The sequence below is a fragment of the Eleutherodactylus coqui genome, chromosome 3 (genome assembly GCF_035609145.1).
Source record: "Eleutherodactylus coqui strain aEleCoq1 chromosome 3, aEleCoq1.hap1, whole genome shotgun sequence".
NCBI lineage: Eukaryota > Metazoa > Chordata > Amphibia > Anura > Eleutherodactylidae > Eleutherodactylus > Eleutherodactylus coqui.
In genome coordinates, this window is record NC_089839.1 from 150852290 (window position 1) to 150879962 (window position 27673).

Sequence of the window (27673 nt, forward strand, 5' to 3'; positions counted from 1 at the left end):
ATTATTCCCCGGGTGGCCACTTTCGGTACTATTTTATCCTTCAAAAAAAAAAAATTTAAACTCCAATCCCCACTGAGTATATAAACCAACTTTTATTGGTTTCTGCCCCAGTTTTTCACTGGAAACCTCTGAATGTCTCCATTAGGCCTCCTGCACACGGACGGAGTTGCATTGCGAAATCTGGAGCTGGATTCTGCAGCAAATCCAGCCCATAGCATGCTATGAGAATATGCAATTGTCATTTTCTGCTCGTGGGGAAGAAATTGCAGCATGCTGCGATTTTGTGCGGGCTACGAACGGCAGGCTTCGATTAAAGTCAATGGAAGCCGTCCGTTCTGTGGTCGCGTAATGACACGGCGTCCTCTATACTGCGCATGGGCGCTGCAGTTCCGGCTGGCACATTCGCAGCAGAGGAGAATAATGTTGGAGAGGTATGCCTGCCGGGCACCGGGTTGAACTACGCTGCGGGAATCCCGCATGCGGGGTGCGACCCGCCCATGTGCAGGAGGCCTTAAGGCCAGAAATCCCAGAAATGTGCGAATATTACACTCATGTGACATTGGTCATCAAATTGGGGACAAATAACTGACAATGCCAAAGCCATTTTATGAGAAATACATATTTATTTTCAGTCATGGTTTTTACTCTGTGAGGTATTTGAGTTGGCAATTTGCTGCAGGAAAGCTCTTTGTTCACACATTCTCTCCGACTGGCGTCTTCTGTACACATCATCTGAAAGGAAGATCAGAAACATTTAACTCCTTAAGGACCCGGCCCTTCTTGGCCAGAAGGATGCAACGATTTACACTTTTCAAGAGCCATTGGTACCCTTTTTGGTTAAATAAAATGCATTGTAAAACTTTTTATACATTTTTATTGGGGGACAGAGAAAAAAAAAAAGGTGTAGAATTGATGTAAGTGTTAATCATGCAGCATAAACAATATATATTTCTCTGTAGCCTGATACGATTAGGAGGATACCAAATTTATTTTTGGTATTAAATTTATTATTAGGTTTCTCCCCTTTTACACAATAAAAACCAATTTTTGGAATTTTTTTTTTTTACATCGTTCATTCTGATTCCCATAACTTTATTTTTCCCTGGATGGAGCTCTGTGAGGGCTTGTTTTTTCGTGTCGAGCTGTAGTTTTTATTGGTACTGTTTGATAGTACATAGGTCTTTTTTGTTCACTTTTATTGTGGTTTTTTATTGTAAGGCAAAATGAACAAAACAAGCATTTTGCCTCCGTTTTTAAAGTTTTTTTTACCTTACATTTGACGTGCAGGATAAATAGTGTTCAAGTAATGTACAGGTAGTTACGGATACAATGATTAGAAATATTTAAAAACTCACATATTTGGTTTATGTCCCTGATCACTATAATAATGCATTGCAGTACTTCTGATCACAAACAGTGGCAGGCCTGGACACCAGTGCGTGGCATCTAGTTGCCATGGCAAGCCATCGGCCCTCTGTGATTACTGGCAAGTTTACTGTTGAGTTAACTACTCCACAGCCAGGATGTAAACTAACGTCCTGTAGCGGTCAGTGGTTAAAGAGACTTATGGGCTGATAGTATGTGACCCACTGAGTGACCCCGAGTCCGGGGATGTGTTATACTTACCTCCTTCGGTGTCAGCTGGAAGTGCATTGAGCGACGCACTAAGTAATCTGCCTGTTCAAATTTTGTATCTGCACAGCGCTGCTCAATGAACGATGAGCGTATTCTGTGTAGTTCTTGATATTCATGAGCTGTGGCTTTCCCGCTCATTAACAGCTTTCCATCCATCTGTGGTAGTCATGTACGATCCGACTTCTGATGTAAACCCAGTGCATATAGGAAGTGAACAAATGTTTATTATAAGGTTGACAGGCTCAGAGGGATGTTTGTATATTGAATCCAAATCTCTGGGTCCCTATTACATCATGGACAGAGCTTTACTTATTAAAAAGCGAACATTTATTGTCAGGTCTGGCGGCTCTGAGGGTCTCTGTGCCCGCACTACCAGTCCTATTACCCAGGCTGCGGCGCAGAGGAGTTCCGATCTTGGAGACCTTCCCTGGTTGCCGCGGTCCGATGCACCAGTTCGCACGCTCCCGTGCGCCTAGTTAGCCATTTTACTGGGGCCGCGGCAGGTTACTGCCCCGCATCCCCATTGCCATGACGCCCAGGCGTGTTCCTTCTGTCGCTGCCTGTCTTGAGCAGGTGACAGGCGCTGTTCACTCCCGGCGTCCTGGGATTGGGTCCTGCTGCTGTCAGGCTCCCTGCCCCTATCAGCTGCTGGGGCAGGAGTTCTGACAGCATTTAAGCCACTCAGTTTCCTCTGGACCTTGCCAGTGTATGTTTGGTCTCCAGCTACACCCGCGTTACCTGTATTGGATTTCCTGCCTTGACTCTCTGGCTTCGGACCTGACTTTGCCATCGCCTGACCCCTTGTACCTCATTCTCTCCTGTTGCTAACCCGGATTGCCTGACCTGCCTTTCTGTTTGTGTGTTTACCTGTATTTGTCTGTGAGTCTGACTCCTGCCCTGCATCCCTAGCGAGTTTAGGGATTGTTGCCCAGTTGTCACCCTAGGGCCTAGCCTAGGGGGACAAGTAGGTAGGGACAGGAGTTGCGGGTAGTTTCAGGGACTTCCAGTTACCCGGACCCCAGTTCCCTGACAATTATTGGTTCATCTTATCTTTTCATCACATAAAGAAACCAGGAAAAGTATATTTACTTTCACTTATGTGAGTTACATACAGAAAAGGTGGGAGGGAGATACAGGAAGCTAGAAAGAGAGATAGGGGGCCAATGGGGGATTGTAGCTGCAATCTCCCAGTTTCCACTTACACTGCGTTCTCAGCTAACTATATGGGAGACTTATTACAGCAGGGTAGGGAGAGGAAGAGCAAGCAGGGGTGTATTCCAGTTCAGTCTCCTGGTATCTGGTTACACAGTGTATCTTAGCTACATTTTATTTGGTAGATACATAACAATATATAATATGCTTCAGCCTTTGGGCTGATAACAGAGAAATAGCTTATAAGTCCATGTACCACATTCAGTAATAAGAGATTCCCTTTGCATCAATTTATTTATTTTTCTTAATGAATTGCATCTTATTCTGTGTTAAAAAGCATAATTTCTAATTGGTCTCCTGCCTCCTTCTTGTTCTCTTCCGAGCCTAATCTGAGATCAAACTCTACATTTTATAATATACATATTCAAAAAGGAGGAAAAGATTTGACAATTTAATTACAAACAAACTACAACAGACACCCCTTCCACACAGCATTTCAGGGGGGGGGGGTTGACTTTTTAAGTTTGATTTTGATTTTTTTTAAGATTTGAGCTTAGAATAGGCTAGGGGACGAGGGGGAGGGCTGGAGACCAGGCTGCCAGAGAGCTCGTCTGAGGGCCTCAACAATGAATAAGACTGAGAATTCTACAATGTATACCAGCTACAAAAGACAAATGGTTGAGGAAAAAAAACACCCATGAGAGACCGCCTCCCATACGGACATGACACAGGAAGCTCCTAGATCTCTTTAAAGGCGGGAAAACCCTTCACCTCCTCAGTCCCTTTTTATGACATTCCATTGACTTCCTTTTACTATTTTATCTTTTTTTTTTTTTAATCTAGCAGAAGGGGGAAAATTAGCGTTGCTGTCGTGGGCCCATGGAAAACTGATTATGTGTAAGTAATCTTGTTATTTCCCTTACACACCCAAGAGAGGTTATACTAGATTACTAATTAGGGAGGTTTATAGCCTGAAGTACTACACTACTGATGGCCAACAGTTCATTGGATTGGAGAATCCCCCAATAGAGTACTAGTGAAACTCAAACGCTGTCTTGTAGCCTTGAAGTATTGGTACTCTTTCCTGATGTTGAACCCCAACCAACCAAGTGGAAGTTCCGAATCTAAAAAAAATACCATTTTATTCATTGTTGTGAGTGTACTTGCAGACACCCCCTAACAGAGGGATCAAACTCAGGAAACATTAGCTGTAGGAACATAAAACTTTGGGAAATTTCTTTTGATACCATGGGCACGCAATACACAGATTTTGAACAAAATCTCAGATATGAAGGTGGGGAGCATTAGACCACTTGACATGGAATGACTCAGGTATCCTCTCATGCCATCGAGTTTGGGAGTAAGGCCCTGCGGCCCACCCTGAAGAAAGCCTTGACAGAGTAGAGGCAGCCAAACAGCTAGCTCAGCATTTTCCAACATGTCCCAAGGACAGGAAACAGGAACTGGTGAGGTGAAGGGTGTTCCCGCCTTTAAAGAGATCTGGGAGGTTCCCGTTTCCTGTCTGGATGGGAGGTGGTCTTTCACTGGTGCGGTCATGGGCGTAAGGGAAATGCAATTAAAGCCAAGTGAAAAAATGCCTTTCATGGGATATATATAAAAATATATATTATATACACACACAGCGCCCAAAAACTAGAGAATCTACTAGAGTAAGGCAACAGGATATCTGTATGTAACACAAGATGTTTTGAGGAAGCAGGAAGACTGCAGTACTTACAAAATGTTTCCTTGCCAATTCGAACATTGATCATAAACCATTCCATGGCTCCTCCGAGGACAAAGAAGAAAGGCAAGAAGCGGTACATGCCGAATCTCCGCTTCCCCGGGACCATATCCATTAGAGTTTGAATTGTGCTCCTAGACCTCATATCTGCAAGTCTACAAGAGAAAGAACAAATCCAATTCTACTCTTCATAAAAAAGGCAAAAGAAACTATTTAAAGCCGTGTTCACCTGAAATTTGCATCGAATCCTCATCAAGTGTCCCATTTATTTGAAAGTTTTTTGTTTTATTGGCATAAATCTGAAATCCATGTCGTGGGGAAAAAAAAAAAAAGAACTGATGTCACTGCTTAATGTGCTGAGAATCTGTGTCAGGTTTTCCTGTTTTCCCCATTAAACAAGTCTAACCCACGCACAGATCCACGGCAACCCTACTGCAATCCGCATCAGAATTTTCCAGCGGTTCACATGGCCTAAGATGACGCCCGGATATCTCTTTCAGGCCGGCTTCACACTGGCGATAGGCTATTTTGTGTTGCGAGAGTGAGTGAAAACGCATAAAAATGAAACCAATGATTTTTTAATGGTTTCATTCTCTTTTGCGAAGCCTTCACTGCACACTCGCAGCGCTAAGAAAAAGCAGCACTATCGCCTGTTGGCTTCAATAGGGCCGGCGCAAGCCCCATTGAGAACATAGGCAGTACATCGCGCTCCCCTGACACAGCTGTGACAGCTATGGCAGGAGATTCCTTCATCCCTGCGGGGACTGTGAATATGAAAGAATCCTCTGCCATAGCTGTGACAGAGGCCCGCGATGCTATCCATTGCTTTCAATGGGGCTAGTGCTTCTGCAGCCCCATTGAAAGCTATGGGTTGCAGGCAAGCAACGCAGCGATTATTTTCGGGGAAGGGCTTGAAATATAAGCCCTTCCCTTAAAATCCTCTCTAGCTGTAAAGAAAAGTGAGAAAAAAATTTAACTCACCTAGAAGAGCCGTCCGGCCCCAGTAGACGTCTTCTGTAGGCCCGGGATTAAAAAATCCCCGCCACCAGAAAGCACTGCCCCTGATCGGCTGAGTGCTGTAACCAATCAGTGGCGGCACCCAGCCATCATTGATTGACAGGTTAGCGCTGCCTGTGATTGGTCAAAGCGCTCAGTCAATCACAGGCAGCTCTCAGCCATTCATTGCTAAGGGCTGCCTGTGATTGGATGAGCGCTGTGACCAATCAATGATGGCTGGGTGCTGCCCCTGATTGGTTACAGAGCTCAGCCGATCAGGGGCAGTGCTTTCTGGGGGCGGGGATTTTTCAACTTTAAATAAATAAAAATCTCCTACTTTCCCACGGGTCCGCCGTCCGTTCGGGAAACCGCAGAAAATAGAGCATTCTGAGGGTGTTTTCCTGCACGTGCGATCCGCATGCCGGGAAAAACTGACATCTGCAGGTATTTAATTACCTGCGGATGCCCAATGAATGTCTATGGGCATATAGAACTGCGGATCATCCGTGCGGATTACACAATTCAATTTTGACAGGAGGCCTTAGACTCTGCTGGAGGCGGGACCTACCTAATAGGCTGAGCTACATGGTGGACATGGAGGCTTTTGTCAGGCAACCGGCTGCTATGGGAAACTAATGTTACCTTGCAATCACAGTGTGGGCTGCCGATGGGTGACAGGAGGCCCCTCTCCTTTATCTGTGAAGGGCTCCTTCACACGAGTGTATACGCATGTGCGTGCGCCTCAGCGCAATTTTTTTCTACACTGAACAAAACTTTTTGGGGAGCATATCGGCGTATTTTACTGTACTTTTCCCGCCAGCTGGGTATGTTCATTGGACGCACTGCTTGAAATGGAACACGTGGCTCTCATTAGACTAAACTGGCCTTCTGCCGTGGAATTACACATCTCCTTATGTAGTTGCAAACCCCATAGACTTCTATGAGGATTTTTAGTGCGCAAATGTACAGAAAAGTAGAGCATCTCACTTTTAAAAAAAATATTTTGTTATGACTTAAATACACAGTAAATATGGAAATCTAAACAAACTCACTGAAATTAAAGGGGTTGTCCCGCGCCAAAACGTTTTTGTTTATTTTCAATAGGCCCCCCGTTCGGCGCGAGACAAACACAAGGGATGGGTTAAAAAAAAACAAACGTTTAGTACTTACCCGAATCCCCGCTCTGCGGCGACTTCTTTCTTACCTTAGCAAGATGGCCGCCGGGATCTTCACCCACGATGCACCGCGGGTCTTCTCCCATGGTGCACCGTGGGCTCTGTACGGTCCATTGCCGATTCCAGCCTCCTGATTGGCTGGAATCGGCACACGTGACAGGGCGGAGCTACGAGGACCAGCTCTCTGGCACGAGCGGCCCCATTCACCAGGGAGAAGACCGGACTGCGCAAGCGCGTCTAATCGGGCGATTAGACGCTGAAATTAGACGGCACCATGGAGACGGGGACGCTAGCAACGGAGCAGGTAAGTGAATAACTTCTGTATGGCTCATATTTAATGCACGATGTACATTACAAAGTGCTTTAATATGGCCATACAGAAGTGTATACCCCCACTTGCTTTCGCGGGACAACCCCTTTAATGGGTTCTATTCTCTGCATATTTTACCGATACCTCCATGAAGGAGCCCTTAGGGCAGCAGCCTGGCTGTCAGTAGTCAGCTGAGCCACTGCCATAATATGTATGTGCAGGTTAAAAGCCCATTAGTGAAGTCAGTAAAAAAAGTATATTGGCCATCTCTAAAGGGTTAAAGAGAAACCTTGGTTTCCCCTAGCAACCAATCACAGCGCAGCTTGCATTACATATTTAGCTCTTGAAAAGTGAAAGCTGCGCTGTGATTGGTGGCTAAGGGCGTCACCTGACAGGCAATCCCGTATAACGCGCTGGATGACATTCTGAGGAACATGGCAGACTGACAAGGAAAGCTCATGCTGCAGGAGTGTCCTCCACAGCGTCTACATACATGTGCGCTGTATGACTACATTACACGTCTCCGGTACGGTCATACCTGTACAGCCAGTGCTCGCCGCTTTCCTGTCCATGAGCGGTCCCTCATAGAGCACTAAAGGTCAGCGTGACTATCGCTTTCCCTGGGAAACCAAGACATGATGAACACCACGTGACTGGACAACAGTGACTAAACCCTAGGAAGATTCTCGCTCCGGAGCATGCGCAGTGTAAAGAATTGTCTGAGAACCCAAACATGATAAAGATAAAAGCGGAAGCTAGCAGCAATCCTCAACGTGCATAACACAGTGTGCGCCAGAGCCAGCCACCTCACGTGTGCCACCCACTGATGCCCCATAACAGTGCATGCAGGCTGCAGCTGCCCCATAGCACTGTGCTGTACACAATTTCTCGATCATACGCTGAAGCACCCCCAGATGCCCCATAAGTTTGTGCCAGTTGCACCCCATAAGGCTAGGGTTACATGGCGACTCAGGTGTCACTCAACCCAAGTTCGCGCTGTATCCCTGCGACCTTGCACCCTCGAGTCCCTATGCTGCGGGAACGCTGCCACAACCATGACCAGCAGTGAGGTTGCGTCAAGGCATCTAGTGAGTGGCACCACGACCTGGAGCTTGTCGGGTCAAAGGGCGACACAGCAGTCCCTTCCACTGCCAAAGCCTTCATGCACCCCCAGGCTGAAACTGTCGGCACATGTTTTTTTCTGCATGTTTTTTGAGGGCGCAGAAAAAAAACATGACATACTCTATTTAGGTCTGCAATTGTGCACCGTCTGCACAGAATTGCGCACTGAAAGGTGCAATTTTGCGTGGAAAATTGAAAACACCTGGGACTAAATCGGCTGGCCCACCTACTCACATGCGCCCGGGAGCAGGGACACAACAGCGGTAAGAGCACACGCAGAGAGCCGGCGTACGGCCTCCCTGCATTGCCAGGACGTCGGAGCAGACAAGAATCTTACTAGTCAAGCATCCTACTGCACACTGATGAGGGGCAAAATCCCTGAAACCGCTGTCTGTGTATGGATTCTGACTTGGTTTACAATTCCCAATCATTTCTCTACAGACCTTTATGAAGAGTAGGGCATTGATTTGCAGGAATGCTGCCATCCAGTAGGTGGCGCTGCAGAGGTATTGTTCCATCTCCCTTATTTGCATATTGGTAGACAGTTTTGATATATGGAACTGATACTTGTGTCTTCTGGCCTGCATACAGGTCTACAGAGACCCTTCAGAGGCTATCTCTGTCCATCATCTAATGTTTTTCCATGATTAGACGTGTTTGGCTTATACGCCAGGAAACGCCCCTGATGTATACATTTTACTTTTTAAGGAGGACCCAACTGAGGCTTTTTAAGCTTATGGCAAAGGCTGTGGTTGGATTGGTTACAATTTAACCCCAGTGGGTCCCTGAGCCTCCCAAATTTTCATTCGCATTATATTCTGATTCTGGACACTTCCTTTAAGGATACTTTTGCACGGGATGACTGTGAGGAACTTTTCCCCTTTACCCAATAGAATGTACATATATGTCCTTCAGGTGTGGGGTTTGTATGGATCAGGAGCCCCCATGGCTACTTGTTGCACCTTGTGAACGACACCTCTTTAGTCCGTTTCCTATTTCTATGTGAGACCCCCTGTTGTGTCTTCTGTACTCAGTTGGCCTTCTTGTCCAGTCTTCAGTCTTTTTTCAGTTAGTCCGTTGTGTAGACATGAGGAAACGGACAATATTAGCGCCCCCATCATAGACTGAACCCCCAAACACTTGTAACTGGGGACAGGAGAGGCCTTTATGACATTACTATAGGTACAGCTGTATGTTCTCAGCTCTCCATATAGAGCCCCTATAGCTCCTGTCCCGCAGCAGCTGCCGCCGTGTCACTGGGAGAGGATTCAAATTATTATATACTTCTAGAATAAGGAGCGGCAGCGATCACTCTCATCATGACCGCTGTGTAAGGAGAAATCTAGATAAAAGACAAACACCACCATGTAGATTTATAGAATATTTTATTAGAATAGAAATAAGCAACATTGTAATGAAATATTACCGGCCCTTTTAATAAATGACGCAAGGATCACAGTGACTCTCAGGTCGGCCCGGTGGAGACCACAGAACTTGTTGCGGTCCTTCTGAGCAGTCCACCATTGTCCTGAGATGAGAGCCGCCGGACCCAAAGATCCAGAGGAAGGCGAAAAAAACCCCCGGAGAGTTCTACCTCAGGAGGGCAAAAAAATTCCTTCCTGACCCCAGATGTGGCGATCGGTTATCACCCTTGATCCAATCTGTCCTGCTGCTTATTGCTGTATGTATGTGTATATATATGTAATTATAGGTGCAGGAAAGCTGCTACTATAAATAGATATATATATCCTGCTTCTAAGAGCGTAAAATCTAAAGTATAATAAAACCCCTCCCCACCCCGCCAGCTGCCATTGGGGCGCCCAGGGCCCCTCACCACCCCGCCGGCTGCCTTTGCGGCGCCCAGGGCCCCTCACCACCCCGCCGGCTGCCATTGGGGCACCCAGGGCCCCTCACCACCTCGCCGGCTGCCTTTGGGGCGCCCAGGGCCCCTTACCACCCTGCCGGCTGCCTTTGGGGTGCCTAGGGCCCCTCCCCACCCCGCCGGCTGTTTTTGGGGCACCAAGGGCCCCTCACCACCCCGCCGGCTGCCTTTGGGGCGCCCAGGGCCCCTCACCACCCCGCTGGCTGCCATTGGGGCGCCCAGGGCCCCTCACCACCTCGCCGGCTGCCATTGGGGCGCCCAGGCCCCTCACCACCTCGCCGGCTGCCATTGAGGTGACCAGGGCCCCTCACCACCCCGCCGGCTGCCTCTGGGGCGCCCAGGGCCCCTCACCACCCAGCCGGCTGCCATTGGCGCGCCCAGGGCCCCTCACCACCTCGCCGGCTGCCATTGGGGCGCTCAGGGCAGCTCACCACCCCGCCGGCTGCCTCTGGGGCGCCCAGGGCCCCTCACCACGCCGCCGGCGGCCTCTGGGGCGCCCAGGGCCCCTTCCCACCCAGCCGGCTGCCTTTGGGGTGCCCAGGGCGCCTCCCCGCCCCGCCGGCTGCCTTTGGGACGCACATGGCCCCTCACCGCCCCGCCGGCTGCCATTGGGGCGCCCAGGGCCCCTCCCCACCCCGCCGGCTGCCATTGGGGCGCCCAGGGCCCCTCCCCACCCCGCCGGCTGCCTTTGGGGCGCACAGGGCCCCTCATCGCCCCGCCGGCTGCCATTGGGGCGCACAGGGCCCCTCATCACCCGGCCGGCTGCCTTTGGGGCGCCCAGGGCCCCTCCCCTTTTGGCTTTTTCAGTGAATAAAGCATTATTTCCTCCAGTGAAATTCAACCAAAGAGAAGTTAACCCCTTAGTGACCATACGTGTTTTCCCCTCCTGCGTGTCTGGGCTTTAGTTTACATGTCCGTAAAAGCATGCCGGCCCTGTAGAGTAAAGGTCTGAGGTCTGTGCGTACGACAGTTCCCTGCTATCGGCTACCAGAGGTACCCAAGATCCTGGAGCTATCGTGTGGGGGCTACGGCATGTGACCCTCCAATTACGCGATTGCCATTATCCAATGGATAGCGGCGATCACATAAAAGTTTATATTTTTTTTAAGCTCCTCCCCCCCTCCGGTCACTTGATCTTTGTTATCCGATGATAAAAGCGATCAAGTAACGTTTAAAAAAATCGTATCTTTGAGGGGAGATGAGATTACTTATCTAAGGCCCCTGGATTAGACCCCCGATGGGATCTTTATCCGTGGACCTTCCCTGAATTCTGTGCATGCGCACGCCGGCAACATGACGGACACATACGCAGAAGCCGGGCCCAGGGCCCCTCACCACCCCGCCAGCTGCCTTTGGGGCGCCCAGGCCCCTCACCACCCCGCCAGCTGCCATTGGGGCGCCCAGGGCACCTCCCCTCCCCACCCTGCCAGCTGCGTACCTACCGTCTGGCCTCTTCAAGTTGTCAAACTCAAGTGATGCAAGATGGCTTTGGTTAGAGCTTTGAACATTCTGAGCCCATTGCGATGTCATGTGATGTCATAATAACTGCCAATGTTGTCCTGTGTATCATGGTTAAAGCATTAACCCCTTAGTGACATGGGCTGGACCTAATGATGCAACTTATTTTGGGGTATTTTCATCTCCATTTCTCAAGTCATAGGTTTTTTTTACATTTTTTTAATTTTTGCTGTGTAAGGTTGACTACCTAATACAGTTCTTTTTCACTGCGAAATTCGCAGTGTTTTTTTTCTCCAGGGGCCTATGGGACTTGTCAAAATTGCATTGTGCAAAATCGTGATTTCACAGTAAATTGCGATTTTGCCATGATGCGTTTTTAACATTAGAAAGCCCCATACACCTGGGGCAAAAAAGGAGCAAATTCACAAACGCTAGTGGGTAGTCACCCTAAGGACTTGCTTTTTTTTTGGCCATCTGCAGGTGGTAGCATATTTTGGGTAGATATAATGTATGTTATCACACTTTTTTTTGTTATTTTTTTTGAGTCCTCCATTTCTACAGATCTTATTCAGCCTTCATAGTGACATTTATTGATATCGGGCTGCAGATCCTCCGATTGTCTTCTGTAGGACCCAATTAAAAATGCGTGCACTTTACTAAATAATTAAATTTCATGTCGCTGCACTAAATGTACGGATTGCTCTGCATTATTTCCTCCAGTGAAATTCAACCAAAGAGAAGTTAACCCCTTAGTGACCATACGTGTTTTCCCCTCCTGCGTGTCTGGGCTTTAGTCTACATGTCCGTAAAAGCATGCCGGCCCTGTAGAGTAAAGGCCTGAGGTCTGTGCGTACGACAGTTCCCTGCTATCGGCTACCAGAGGTACCCAAGATCCTGGAGCTATCGTGTGGGGGCTACGGCATGTGACCCTCCAATTACGCGATTGCCATTATCCAATGGATAGCAGCGATCACATAAAAGTTTATTTTTTTTTAAGCTCCTCCCCCCTCCGGTCACCTGATCTTTGTTATCTGATGATAAAAGCGATCAAGTAACGTTTAAAAAAATCGTATCTTTGAGGGGAGATGAGATTATCTAAGGCCCCTGGATTAGACCCCCGATGGGATCTTTATCCGTGGACCTTCCCCGAATTCTGTGCATGCGCACGCCGGCAACATGATGGACACATACGCAGAAGCCGGGTAGGGCCCAGAAAATTTTAAATCCCCTTGCTCCTGACTACCAAAGGTAGCCAGGAGCTTTAAGCAGTGACCGGAGGCCCGAATGAGTGGTCTCCGGTCACGTGATCGCCGTTATCCAATAGTATAAAAAGGCTGTGATCTACCTTAAGGCTGGATTCACACAGGGCGGATTTGCCGCAGCAGATCCGGCCGCGGCAAAACCGCCCGCAGCCGCTAATCTCGGTATTAGCCAGCCATGTGGATGAGATTTCTCAGAAATCTCATCCACACGGGACGGCTAATCCGCTGCGGTAAATCTGGTTGAAACCGCGACTGCAGCCGCCGCGGTTTCAAAAGATGCAGCATGTTTATTTACTTTTTTTTTTGTTCATTTACATCGCGGCCGCGCTCTCCTCTATGGGAGCGCCGGCCGCAACGGAAAAGCATCCGGCCGAGCTGCTTCAAAGCCGCCGCGGCTTAAACCGCGGCGGTTCTCCCGGCGGAAATCTCACGGTTTTTTCTGCGGCCAAACCACGAGATTTCCGCCGGAAATCCGCCCTGTGTGAACCCAGCCTAAATCTTCACAATAGCAAAAAAAATCTCACCTCACTTCATTCATGTCAGTCCGTCTGTTTCTAACTGCAGGGAGAATATACCCAGGTCCAGAAAACCAGACTGTTGCATTACCTGATGAATGTAGACATACGGGAATGTGGACACATAAAGACTATATCCTTTGCTTTTATAAAATAGTGCTTCACATAGTCAGACAAGCGCTTGCTACTCTTCATGTGATCTACCTTAGGCTGGTCTTACAAGAGCAGATAGGAATTGCAGATTCTACATGCGTTTGATTGCAGTAGTATGTGGAACAGTGAAGTGCATTGAATTAAATTATCACATTAGTGGTCAGAATTACATAATCCAGTAACAAAAAAAAAATAGAACGCAGAATGCTCGCTTTTACCGCGGATATCTGCAACATAGACCTCGTTGTGCTGTATGGTCGCAGATATTCGCCGCAGCCCATACATCATTAAACTGCATGGGAAATATAAACAATCAAAAAGGTGGAGTACGCATGACCGCCTGTGTGAGAACACTGTTATGTGCAGTACATTATGCCACCATAAGCGGATTCCACATATGGCTGTGTGAGCCTGGCGTTATTCAGACCGCTACCTGTAATCTGTAATTTACAAGAAGCCCCGGGAACGCTCGCCTTCCTGCAGTTCCGGGAGCAGCTTGTTGAGCGCCTTCTGTGAGAGACCGCCGTACCTCAGCAAGCTTACCAAGCCTCACAGGGCGCCACTTTCTACACCCCATCCCTGCCACTGACGTAAAAAAATACCCCCCAAAAAGCATGGGAGGAGGAGGGATACCCGGTTTTATTGCCCCATGTGCCCATCCAGGCCTCCGTAATTACCCTTGTCCTCGGACATACCACACTGTTTACATCATTACTTTTATCTAAGATTTGGGAAATGCCAAAAAGGAGATGGGATTATTTTTAGGGAGTCCATTTTTTTTCCTGTGTAAGTGGGCAATTGGGCCTCAATATTATTCAGCTGTGTCCTGAAATCCAATGGATGCTCCCTCCATTATGGGCCTAATCATGTGTCCAGTAAACAGATTGGGGATATGATGGGGGTATTGCAGAACAGAGATGAACTAGTGCTACAAAATTTGGGGTGAGTCTCTTCAGTTTTTCCTGCTTGAAAAAACCATTTAGACATACAAAATTTAAAAGTTTTTCCAATGTGCTTCCAGAATAAAGTAAACGGATGGAAATTTGTACACTATGTTTGCACATAATTTGAGATATTGCAGTTGAAGATGTGATTAGAATTACTATTTTGTTTTCGAAATTTTCCCAATTTTGGCGCTAAATATACACAAATTCAGTCAGTCTATTTTTACACGCTAGAGACAGGCCAACGGAGTACTAGACCCTCCATGCTCTTCCCCCCCCCTCCTTCCGTATCACACCTTGGATCAAAGCTAGAAGCGGTACAACAGGGTACAAAAGCCTGCATGCCTGCCTCTTCCATGTCTTGGATCCAAACTAGAGGTACTACAGCCTCCATGCTCACCCTTGTCACATTATGCATCCAAGCTAGAGGCGGTCCACCAGGCTAATAGAGCCTCAATGTCCACCAGTATCACATCTTGCATTCAAGCTAGAGGCAGCCCAACAGGATACTAGAGCCTTCATGTCCACCGGTATCACATCTTGCATCCAAGCTAGAGGCGGCCCAACTGCGTACTAGAGCCTCCATGCCCGTATCTCATCCTGTATCCAAGCTAAAGGTGGTGCAACAGGGTACTAGAGCCTCCATGCCTGTCCGTATCACATTTTGGATCCAAGCTAGAGGTGTTACAGCAGGGTACTAGAGCCTTCATGCCCTCTCGTATCACATCTTGTATCCAAGCTAAAGGCAGTACAACAGCATACTAGTGCCTCCATGCCCTCCTGTATCACATCTTGTATCCAAGGTAGAGGCAGTATAACAGGGGAACTAGAGCCTCCATGCCCTCCTGCATTACATCTTGTATCCAAGCTAGAGACGGTACAACAAGGTACTACGCCTCCATGCCCTCCTGTATCACATCTTGTATCCAAGATAGAGGTGGTACAACAGGTTAGTAGAACTTCCATGCCTGCCTGTATCACATCTTGTACCCAAGCTAGAGGCGGTACAACAGGGTACTAGAGCCTCTCCACAATAAATGATCCTTTTGCTCTGATATTGTAATCGCTTATACCAACATTACAATCACACAGAGAAAGTTTCATTCAATTACGACGACTTCTAGTGGAGGGATTACTTTTTGAGAATGAGTGTATATTGCTGGACTATCCTCTGAACAGATCATCAATAAATGGTCGTCTGGGGTTCACTGCTCAGTACCCTGGCTGATCAGGTGCCCACTGTTAGAGCCACATACATAGAGGTTAGAGCGTAAGCATCTGGCTCCAACCGCTGTGTAGCGGCCGGCGCTCATAATTGCAGGCTCAGCTTATATTAAAAGTCAACAAGAACTGCGCCTGTAATTACCAGCATTGGCCACCAGACAGGTCAGAGCCAACTGCTTCTGCTCAACCTCTGCGTATTGCGGCGCTGACTGCTGATTCCCAATCAGATCACCCTAAGCAGCAGTCCCCAGCCAACCAACCTCTGATGACCTATCCTGAGGATGTCATCAATAATATATGTGTGGAAACCCCCCTTTAAACTTGTATTATTATTTTTTTAACCCTCTTTGTTAAGAAGCAGAAAAGAGTGAAGATCCTGGAGGAGTTTCTGGCCAGTCTGGACAATACCGAACCTACAGCCAAGACTGCAGCTTTAAGAACAGCATGTACCACGTTGGGGATTATGTGTATGTGGAGCCCGCGGAGGCCAACCTCCAGCCACATATTGTCTGCATTGAGCGCCTCTGGGAGGACAATGCAGGTAGGAATTTCAGTCTTTGCCTTTCCATTATTGTATAATATTGTGTATATTTTTGTATTATATTGTATAAGAGAGGAAAAAAAGTAACATGAAGAGGATGCATCGTTTGCAGTAAACCTAGATGATCAAAATGACTCTTTTAGGAAGCACTGATAGTAATTGATGTAAGGCCATAACATCTGTGGCTTCAGCTTCCCAGGTAATCTGGCCATACACACAAGACAGCGGTCAGCCCAGCGTGGGTTCGGCCCTCACTTATTGTCATTTGTATGGCAAGCTTTAACTCTAATATGCCACTTTACATAAGATGTCAAAGAATCTTGGGGGGAGGAATGGTCATATGTACACACACATAAGATTGTCCGTTGATCCCACCATCGGATGCTTTTTCTGGTGTATGGTTAACTTTAGTGACAGATGACCGTATGCCGGCCGCACATATGTGCCCGTAGGACGGACAAGTGTCCCGGCCTGACCCGAGCTACAAGCATCATAAGTTCCTGTGATGCTCGGAGTTCAGATCAAGAGACCCGCCGTCAGGCTGGGATATTTGTTTGTAATTACAGACCCATAAATGTGGCTTGAATATGTCCGCCTGTCACAGGCCTTGGTGTGTTCGCTGACGCAGGTTGCTTCATGCACAAGGGGGACACGTGGTTAAAAAAAAAAAAAAAAAAAAGTGGGTTTGAAAAATGTGATAATATTTTACTAAACTGTTATCATTGTTGCAGACCAAATGTTGACCCAGGCCCAATCATCCCTAATTGGGTTACATATCAAAATAACGGTTATAAAGCCTTCTAAGAAAAACTGAGTATACTTGAAAACGTTGTCACCAAAGTACGAAAAGGACAAAAGGCACATTTTATTTTGCAGGTGAGAAGTGGCTGTATGGCTGTTGGTTCTATCGTCCCAATGAAACCTTCCATCTCGCCACTCGTAAATTCTTAGAGAAGGAAGTGTTCAAGAGTGACTATTATAACAAGGTGCCTGTAAATAAAATCCTTGGCAAATGTGTCATCATGTTTGTGAAGGTAAGAGTTGTTCTCACTGTTTTTTTTTTGGGGGGGGGGGTTGGAGTAAAAATGTTGCAAAATTTGGTGGAATAGAAGTGGACAGATGTAGTTACAACTCCGTGTGGACCCACAGCATGGGTGGGTGCCAGGAAGCCACCGGCGGTACATAAATATATCCCATTGCATTGCCCATCACAGCTGAGGTAATGTCGTGCTTAATGCAGGTGGGCTTCGGCCCACACTGCATGCCCCAGTCAGACTAGGGTTCTTTAGAAGTGGACAGATGTAGTTACAACTCCGTGTGCACCCACAGCATGGGTGGCTCCCTGGAACCCACCGGCGGTACATAAATATATCCCATTGCAGTGCCCATCACAGCTGAGGTAATGTCGTGCTTAATGCAGGTGGGCTTCGGCCCACACTGCATGCCCCAGTCTGACTGGGGTTCTTTAGAAGTGGACAGATGTAGTTACAACTCCGTGTGGACCCACAGCATGGGTGGGTGCCAGGAAGCCACCGGCGGTACATAAATATATCCCATTGCAGTGCCCATCACAGCTGAGGTAATGTCATGTTTAATGCACGTGGGCTTCGGCCCACACTGCATGCCCCAGTCAGACTGGGGTTCTTTAGAAGTGGACACATGCAGTTACAACTCCCTGTGGACCCACAGCATGGGGGGCTCCCTGGAACCCACCGGCGGTACATAAATATATCCCATTGCAGTGCCCAACACAGCTGATGTAACGTCAGCTGTAATGCAGGTGGGCTAAAAATTCATTTGATTACACTGTAGGCGAGGGCCCCCAAAAATTGGTGTACCAACAGTACTAATGTACCTGAGAAAAATTGCCCATGCCCAACCAAGAGGGCAGGTGAAATCCATTAATCGCTTTGGTTAATGTGGCTTAATTGGTAACTAGGCCAGGAGGCAGCCCAGTTAAAATAAAAATTGGTTCAGGTGCAAGTTTCAACGCTTTAATGAGCATTGAAACGTATAAAAATTGTTTACAAAAATTATATGACTGAGCCTTGTGGGCCTAAGAAAAATTGCCCATTCAGCGTGATTATGTGAGGTTTCAGGAGGAGGAGCAGGAGGAGGAGGAGGAGGAATATTATACACAGATTGATGAAGCAAAAAGGTCCCCGTTTTTGATGGGGATAGAGAACGATGCTTCCATCCGCGGGTGCAGCCTACGTATTGCTTAGGTATCGCTGCTGTCCGCTGGTGGAGAAGAGAAGTCTGGGGAAATCCAGGCTTTGTTCATCTTGATGAGTGTAAGCCTGTCGGCACTGTCGGTTGACAGGCGGGTACGCTTATCTGTGATGATTCCCCCAGCCGCACTAAACACCCTCTCTGACAAGACGCTAGCCGCAGGACAAGCAAGCACCTCCAGGGCATACAGCGCGAGTTCAGGCCACGTGTCCAGCTTCGACACCCAGTAGTTGTAGGGGGCAGAGGCGTCACGGAGGACGGTCGTGTGATCGGCTACGTACTCCCTCACCATCCTTTTACAGTGCTCCCGCCAACTCAGCCTTGACTGGGGACCGGTGACACAGTCTTGCTGGGGAGCCATAAAGCTGTCAAAGGCCTTAGAGAGTGTTCCCCTGCCTGTGCTGTACATGCTGCCTGATCTCCGCGCCTCCCCTGCTACCTGGCCCTTGGAACTGCGCCTTCTGCCACTAGCGCTGTCGGATGGGAATTTTACCATCAGCTTGTCCGCCAGGGTCCTGTGGTATAGCATCACTCTCGAACCCCTTTCCTCTTCGGGTATCAGAGTGGAAAAGTTCTCCTTATACCGTGGGTCGAGCAATGTGTACACCCAGTAATCCGTAGTGGCCAGAATGCGTGTAACGCGAGGGTCATGAGAAAGGCATCCTAACATGAAGTCAGCCATGTGTGCCAGGGTACCTGTACGCAACACATGGCTGTCCTCACTAGGAAGATCACTTTCAGGATCCTCCTCCTCCTCGTCGTCAGGCCATACACGCTGAAAGGATGACAGGCAAGCAGCATCTGTACCCTCAGCAGTGGGCCAAGTTGTCTCTTCCCCCTCCTCCTCATGCTCCTCCTCCTCCTCCTCAACGCGCTGAGATATAGACATGAGGGTGCTCTGACTATCCAGCGACATATTGTCCTTCCCCGCCTCCATTTCCGAGTGCAAAGCGTCTGCCTTTATGCTTTGCAGGGAACTTCTCAAGAGGCATAGCAGAGGAATGGTGACACTAATGATTGCAGCATCCCCGCTCAGCACCTGGGTAGACTCCTCAAAGTTTCCAAGGACCTGGCAAATGTCTGCCAACCAGGCCCACTCTTCTGTAAATAATTGAGGAGGCTGACTCCCACTGCGCCGCCCATGTTGGAGTTGGTATTCCACTATAGCTCTACGCTGCTCATAGAGCCTGGCCAACATGTGGAGCGTAGAGTTCCACTGTGTGGGCACGTCGCACAGCAATCGGTGCACTGGCAGATGAAACCGATGTTGCAGTGTCCGCAGGGTGGCAGCGTCCGTGTGGGACTTGCGGAAATGTGCGCAGAGCCGGCGCACCTTTTTTCAAGCAGGTATGACAAGTGTGGGTAGCTTTTCAGAAAGCGCTGAACCACCAAATTAAAAACATGGGCCAGGCATGGCACGTGCGTCAGGCTGCCGAGCTGCAGAGCCGCCACCAGGTTACGGCCGTTGTCACACACGACCATGCCCGGTTGGAGGCTCAGCGGCGCAAGCCAGCGGTCGGTCTGCTCTGTCAGACCCTGCAGCAGTTTGTGGGCCGTCTGCCTCTTCTCTCCTAAGCTGAGTAGTTTCAGCACGGCCTGCTGACGCTTGCCCACCGCTGTACTGCCATGCCGCGCGACACCAACTGCTGGCAACGTGCTGCTGCTGACACATCTTGATTGCGAGACAGAGGTTGTGTAGGAGGAGGAGGGTGGTTTAGTGGAGGAAGCATACACCGCCGCAGATACCACCACCGAGCTGGGGCACGCAATTCTGGGGGTGGGTAGGACGTGAGCGGTCCCAGGCTCTGACTCTGTCCCAGCCTCCACTAAATTCACCCAATGTGCCGTCAGGGAGACATAGTGGCCCTGCCCGCCTGTGCTTGTCCACGTGTCTGTTGTTAAGTGGACCTTGGCAGTAACCTCGTTGGTGAGGGCGCGTACAATGTTGCGGGAGACGTGGTCGTGCAGGGCTGGGACGGCACATCGGGAAAAGTAGTGGCAACTGGGAACCGAGTAGCACGGGGCCGCCGCCACCATCATGCTTTTGAAAGCCTCCGTTTCCACAAGCCTATACGGCAGCATCTCCAGGCTGATCAATTTAGCAATGTGCACGTTTAACGCTTGAGCGTGCGGGTGCGTGTCGGCGTACTTGCGTTCGCGCTCAAACAGTGGCACTAGCGACGTCTGGACGCTGCGCTGAGAGACATTGCTGGATGGGACCGAGGACAGCGGAGGTGAGGGTGTGGGTGCAGGCCAGGAGACGGTAGTGCCTGTGTCGTGAGAGGTGGGTTGGATCTCAGTGGCAGGTTGGGGCACAGGGGGAGAGGCAGTAGTGCAAACCGGAGGCGGTGAACGGCCTTCGTCCCACCTTGTGGGGTGCTTGGCCATCATATGCCTGCGCATGCTGGTGGTGGTGGCTCCCCAGCTGATCTTGGCGCGACAAAGGTTGCACACCACTGTTCGTCGGTCGTCAGGCGTCTCTGTGAAAAACTGCCACACCGTTGAGCACCTTGACCTCTGCAGGGTGGCATGGCGCGAGGGGGCGCTTTGGGAAACAGTTGGTGGATTATTCGGTCTGGCCCTGTCTCTACCCCTGGCCACCGCACTGGCTCGGCCTGTGCCCACACCCTGACTTGGGCCTCCGAGTCCTCGGCCGCGTCCACGTCCTCTAGGCCTACCCCTACCCCTCAGCATGCTGTATTACCAGTAATGCAGAAACAGAACGCTGTAATTAAATGTGCCGCTTATTGGCCTGTGGTTGGAGGCTGACTTCGCTTACGGAACGCCAGGAAATAATTTTGTGCAAGCCTGCTGTAACACTTAGCTGGCTGCGTATGAATTAGGAGAACTACTACACCCAGCAGACACCCAGAACACTGAGGACAGTCACAGGCAGCCCAAATAGATTTTTTCCCCCAAATTTTTCTGCAAAGGCCCACTGCCTATATTCAATCAATATGTCTTCTGTCCCTGCCTAAGCGCTTCTGGCCCTGCAGTATGTCAAAGAACTGCAGAGTGTTGCACTGTGAACTGTAATACAGCGGTGATTTCACAGCCCAGACAGAGCCAGGAAATAATTTGGCGCAAGCCTGCTGTAACACTTAGCTGGCTGCGTATGATTTTGTAGAACTACTACACCCAGCACAGACAGACCCAGAACACTGAGCACAGTCACAGCCAGGCCAAATAGATTTTTTCCCACAAATTTTTTTGCAAAGGCCCACTGCCTATATTCAATCAATAATATGTCTTCTGTCCCTGACTAAGGACTTCTGTCCCTGGAGTATGTGACAGAACTGCAGAGTGTTGCACTGTGAACTGCAACACAGTGGTGATTTCAGAGCCCAGACAGAGCCAGGAAATAATTTGGCGCAAGCCTGCTGTAACACTTAGCTGGCTGCGTATGATTTTGTAGAACTACTACACCCAGCACAGACAGACCCAGAACACTGAGCACAGTCATAGCCAGGCCAAATAGATTTTTTCCCACAAATTTTTTTGCAAAGGCCCACTGCCTATATTCAATCAATAATATTTCTTCTGTCCCTGCCTAACCACTTCTGTCCCTGTAGTATTACTGCAGGGCGCAATGCTCTGCACGGCCAATATACCAAAAAAAAAAAAAAGTGCAACACTGCAAAAAGCAGCCTCCACACTACTGCACACGGTTAGATGTGGCCCTAAGAAGGACCGTTGGGGTTCTTGAAGCCTAAAATAACTCCTAACGCTCTCCCTATAGCAGCTCCGGCACCAGCAGCACTTTCCCTGATCTCTGTCAGAACGCATCTGTGGCGAGCCGCGGCAGGGGCCGATTTATATACTCGGGTGACACCTGATCTCGCCAGCCACTCACAGCAGGGGGGTGGTATAGGGCTGGAACGTCGCAGGGGTAAGTTGTAATGCCTTCCCTGTCTTTCAATTGGCCAGAAAAGCGCGCTAACGTCTCAGAGATGAAAGTGAAAGTAACTCGAACATCGCGTGGTGCTCGTTACGAATAACGAGCATCCCGAACACGCTAATACTCGAACGAGCATCAAGCTCGGACGAGTACGTTCGCTCATCTCTAGTTTTTAACATTAGAAAGTCCCAGTGACAATCGCCTTAAATAAACGCAAGTGGGTAAATGCCCTAAGAGAGATGTGGAACACGGATTTTGATTATAGGTGTTATTGTGAAATATATGCTGCTGAAAAACGGCAAATAGTGATAAAGTGTTAGATTTAGAGGAGAATAATGGCTCATTTGGTTAAAAAACAAAGACTTAAAAAACACTTATTAAAACCACATTTTTATGGGAAAATGGCTAAGTTGTCACTGAACAGCACATATATTACAGACAAACAGAAGTAGCATACTAATGGGCTACATGTGCACCAACTATAGAGGTCCTACTAACACCGCAGCTGAAAGTATCACCCAGAAATGCTTATATCAGGGCAAACCCAGTCCCACAAAAGAAACTGCAATTAAACCCGGAAAAGGGAATAATTAAAAAAAGTGAAAGAAATTCCTTAAATCTGCACAAATGGGACCTGATAGATGCTGATATTCTGAATAAGAGGACAATACAATCATTTATTAAAATAGCTTGTTAAGGTGGAGCATCTGGGGTGGACATGGTTTCTTGCTCTTTATCAGACCATGAAAATGTATTTTATTTTTTTAAGGGGGTCTGCACAGATTTTTGCAGCAGAATCCACTGCGGGCGTCCGCACTGCGAAACTGCAGCAGATTCTATTCATAGCATGCAATGCGAAATAGATTATTCTGGCATACTCACGGAAACCAAATGTAGTTTCTATGAGCGTAGGAAAGAAATCTCAGCATGCTGCATTTTTGTGCGGATGGCTTCCATTGAAGTCATTGGAGGCAGTCCGACCTGCAGCCTGTCTGTAATTGACATTGTGGACAGACTGCGGATTCCGCATCATCGCCAAGCAACGGCATGGAAAAAAAAAATGTAGAAAACAAAATCTATACTGCACATGTCCAACAGCGGCTCTCCGCGACCTTCCACAATACAGAGAAAAGAAAGTCAAGTACGCAGGGTTGCCGGCTGCTGTCAGGGCTGGGTTCCGCTGTGGGCTCCCGCATGCAGAATCCGGCTCAGACATGTGCAGCCCACCTAACAAGTACAGGTGCACCCATTGTACAAAATACTGTGTATCCTCAGACCATCCCTATATTCCAATAAGTTCCTATACTTCCTCACTCCCCCAGTAAAGTAAATGCAACCGACCAGGGCTTTGAACAAGATAAAAGATCATCAAAAACATACAAAAAATTGCTCTAAAATCATTTTATGCAATCTAGACAAGGAATCCATGTTTTTGTGTGGTTAAGGACAAAGAAATTACATCTTCCCCCAAATTAGGCGGCAGATTTACCTGACGAGAACCACATAACAAAACCCAACATAACAGCTTAATTGCTAAAGATTGTTAGAAGTGTCTGGTGATAAAGTGACTGGCGGTGGATCAGTATACATACAAGCATCTGAAGTGAGAGGTGGGATGGAGGGGAGTGAACGAGGTTATGACATTCTTACCCTGTAGCGGGATGCCCGGAAGGCCTGGTATACCAGGTGGAAGGAGGTGGGGAGGTGGTATCACCCCATGATGAAGAGGCTGCATGCTGCCCATGCTAATAATGCCATCAATTGGGCCTTGCATAGGTGGCAGGCCAGGCGGATAGCCCCCTATCATGCCTTGAAGAACAAACATGCAATATAATGGATTAAAACAAACATGCACTAACATGAAGAAATGGCGTTAATTCTGTGATATTAATGTTGAGAACATACAAAAATGAGTTAGCAGTTTAACAAAAATCAAAACATGTCGTCATGTTAATAGCTACATCATGGAAGGATGGAAATTATATAAGGTGTCAACAAAGCTCAGGAGGTTTCCTCTATAGGATCCAATGATAAGCCATGAATATAGTAAAGGGATCAAATGAGAAGATTAAAAGCGGAGCCTCCAAAAAACATCATTATTATTTTGTGAATACGATAATTTGTTCAATTTTCACATAAAAGGTCTTCGGGGAGGTTTTAGATCTGTAAAACTTAAAGGGGTTGTCTCGCGAAAGCAAGTGGGGTTAAGTACTTCTGTATGGCCATATTAATGCACTTTGTAATATACATCGTGCATTAAATATGAGCCATACAGAAGTTATTCACTTACCTTCCCTGTGCTGGCGTCCCCGTCTCCATGGTGCCGTCTAATTTCAGCGTCTAATCGCCCGATTAGACGCGTTTGCGCAGAAGGGTCTTCTGCCTTCGGGTCTGTCCGGCAGCAGCAGCGTTCTGGCTCCGCCCCTTCTACGCGTCATCGCGTAGCTCCGCCCCGTCACGTGTGCCGATTCCAGCCTCCTGATTGGCTGGAATCGGCACATGTCATGGGGCGGGGCTACGCAATGCCGCGTAGAAGGGGCGGAGCCAGAATGCCGCTCGTGCCGGACCGAACAGATGGGAGAAGACCGTTCTGCGCAAGCGCGTCTAATCGGGAGATTAGACGCTGAAATTAGACGGAGCCATGGAGACGGGGACGCCAGCGCAGGGAAGGTAAGTGAATAACTTCTGTATGGCTCATATTTAAGGCACGATGTATATTACAAAGTGCATTAATATGGCCATACAGAAGTACTTAACCCCACTTGCTTTCGCGAGACAACCCCTTTAAAGGGCTTGTCAAGTTGAAATGAACTTTTAGATATAGAGCCAAAATGGGTTAACGCAACTAAATAAATGCTACTTACCTGTCCTCCGTGCTGAGGATCCATCACTGCAGTCCTGCATCTGTTGACAGCGGACGGGGGGTGACCACCACCCGCCAATCAGAGGACACAACATGTCGCCGGTTCTCTTGACATCACAACTCAAATCCTGGCGGCACAATGATGCCATGAGTTCTGAATGGGGATTCTGAGGCCTGTGATTGGCAGGCAGCCTTCACCTGACTTCTGATGTCAAAGACCAGGTAAATCGCGGGGCTGGATCGCTGTTGTTAAGAACACACAAGTACTGTTTGTTTTGTTGTTTTAACCCACTTGGATCTAGGTTTAAAAAGTTAATTTTGATTGGACAACCCCATTTTAAAGGGTTCTCCAATATCATCCAGACATGGCTAAGATGGGAATCCAACCTATGCCTTTTCCGTAATACCCATTCGCTTCCGTCGGTTTTCATACTCCCATCCTTTGCGGTGACATCCATTCTGGCAATATGTGCAAGCCCCCGAGAGGTGGGACTCTTATCTATCAGGTACTTATGGCATAGCTTTTTCCCTAGGAAAAGTTTCAGTTTCAGTGTAAAGTTCAAGATGCAAATTAAAACCACACAGAGGAGCCAATACTATGCAGCCTGGAAACATCCCCCCTCCCTAAAAAAAAAACAGTAGCAAGAAACTTGGTGGTTTGCATCCCTACTGCTAACAATAAGTGCGCAGATAGAGAGAATTGACCTTAAATGCCAAAAAAAACCTTCAGGCCATGTAGTTGTAGCTGAGAAGTGCAATCAAGGTTTAGGACATTTTCTACTGCCATAACATGAGAGAAATTGCTGCCCATATTACTGCAGCAATGCCTGAACCTCCTACCTATAGGGTCCTATTGTGCTCCAAATTTGGTTTCCTTGAACTATGGGAGGTCCTAAGTAAAGGCCATGTGAAAATAGCCTAAAGGATCATTATCCATCCTCATGTAACTTATAAGGTGGCTGCTGTCCACCGCTCTGATGCCTGAGACGAGCATACGCCTCTCACTGTGTCAATGCTTACCCTTTCCATACAAGATGCTGGTAAATTAACTGCTCCTAACCGTCCAGTCTTCTGTGTATGGCGGTTCTTTGTCCATAAACAATGCCTCTCTTGTCCATTGCCTTGACCTGGCATTGCAGCTTATGGCCCTTTTACATGGGCCGACAGTCGCTTAAATGACTGCTCGCACGCTGACGTCCCTGCTAAGGTCGTCAGCGCTGCTGCAGAGAATTTAGATCCAAGATTTTGCCGCTGGATCGCTGGGTTCCGCTCAGTGCTTCACCTTCTACCTGAAGCACCGAGTGGAGAGCATTTACACGGAACGAGAAGCCAGCGATCCAGCAACAGTTCTTTCATTGACTAAAAGTCAGCGATAAAAAAAAAAAAAACGCAAACAAATAGTGAGCGATTTTTTTTTTGCCTTTACACTAAACAATTATCAAATGAATTTTGAGTGATAATCGTTCGTGTAAATGGGCCATTGAAGAGAACTAGACAAGGCCTCGGACACGAGTGGCACATTTCTGGCATAAGAACAGACTTTTCTCTAATCCGGAGAGAACTATTCTCTAAAATTCCTCTCCAAAGCAGACTGCGCCCTCATAGTGGATCGCCTCGGGAAAGGCTGCTAAATTCCTTATCTGATAATATCATTACTGTAAATGGCTCCCTATATCCATGATTCACTAACATTTAACCAGTAAACTGAAGAAAGTGTATGAAATAAGGTCAAGTGGAATATGCAAAAGATTGTGATCTATAGGTAACCATGTAAATCCATTACGTATTTTAGTTGTCACGCTGGTCATTGTATTCTTGCTCTAATGAGACATCTCCCGTAACCGGCAGCCAATGGCTTCAGGACACGACTGTCGGTTTCCTTCTGTGTCGTTTGGGGCTTCACCAACGATGGCCAAGTATATTTACCCAATATCATTTGACAATATTTCAGTAAAGCATAAGATAACAGTAGCCATTACCTATACATGAGAGGACAATGCAAATATATTCCATCCACTGACTAGGGAACACAACACCAATACTTCAGTCACATTAATAATGTCTAGTAACAAGTGCACAAAGTGCAAGTAAAGCCATGTACTCCTGTAATGTCCGCATGATCATGGATCGTCTACCTGAGGCTAGTGTCATCTGCTGGTTAATCATTCCCATTGGTGTTGGTGGAGGCACGACTCCCATTAGAGCTCCCACAGGAGTGCCAGCTCTGGGGGAAGAGTTCTGCTGCTGCTGTTGCTGCTGCGCTGCACGTTCCCTTTCTTGCTGCTCCGCTACTTTGGCAGCACGTTCTGTAAGAAGCAAATATATGTATATAATCAATGACGTCTTATATCCCAAGTCTAAAGCCAAAATCCAGTCGCTGTACCTGTGCAAACAATGAAGGGGACCACAGCCTCTTCATTGTACTAATCGCCAGGGGTCGGACCCACAAGTACCCCAAGTACAGGCCATCAATACTTCAAGGGGCTTTCCCGCAGACACTTATCACCTATCCAAAGGTCATTGTGCACTGCCTTGTGCCGTACACGTAAATCTTGCAGCCTGTACCC

At 48.0% G+C, this 27673-nt stretch overlaps 1 protein-coding gene and 1 pseudogene across 2 annotated transcripts; both read right to left on the reverse strand.

The window, feature by feature from the left end:
• Positions 1 to 603: 603 nt before the first annotated feature.
• LOC136621097 (ubiquinol-cytochrome c reductase complex assembly factor 5-like) lies at positions 604 to 27332 on the reverse strand. 2 transcript variants are annotated; one of them, XM_066596336.1, is made up of 3 exons: positions 27242 to 27332; positions 4526 to 4686; positions 604 to 732 (listed from the first exon to the last, which is right to left on the reverse strand). In XM_066596336.1, the coding sequence occupies exons 2-3, from the start codon at positions 4674 to 4676 to the stop codon at positions 629 to 631; spliced, it is 255 nt and encodes an 84-aa protein (XP_066452433.1). In that variant the 5' UTR covers positions 4677 to 4686; positions 27242 to 27332; the 3' UTR covers positions 604 to 628. The 2 variants fall into 2 exon arrangements, with proteins under 2 accessions (XP_066452433.1, XP_066452432.1); XM_066596335.1 differs by lacking the exon at positions 27242 to 27332 and adding an exon at positions 7551 to 7677.
• Positions 23385 to 27673, reverse strand: part of LOC136620185 (protein polybromo-1-like) — a 42972-nt pseudogene continuing 38683 nt past the window's right edge.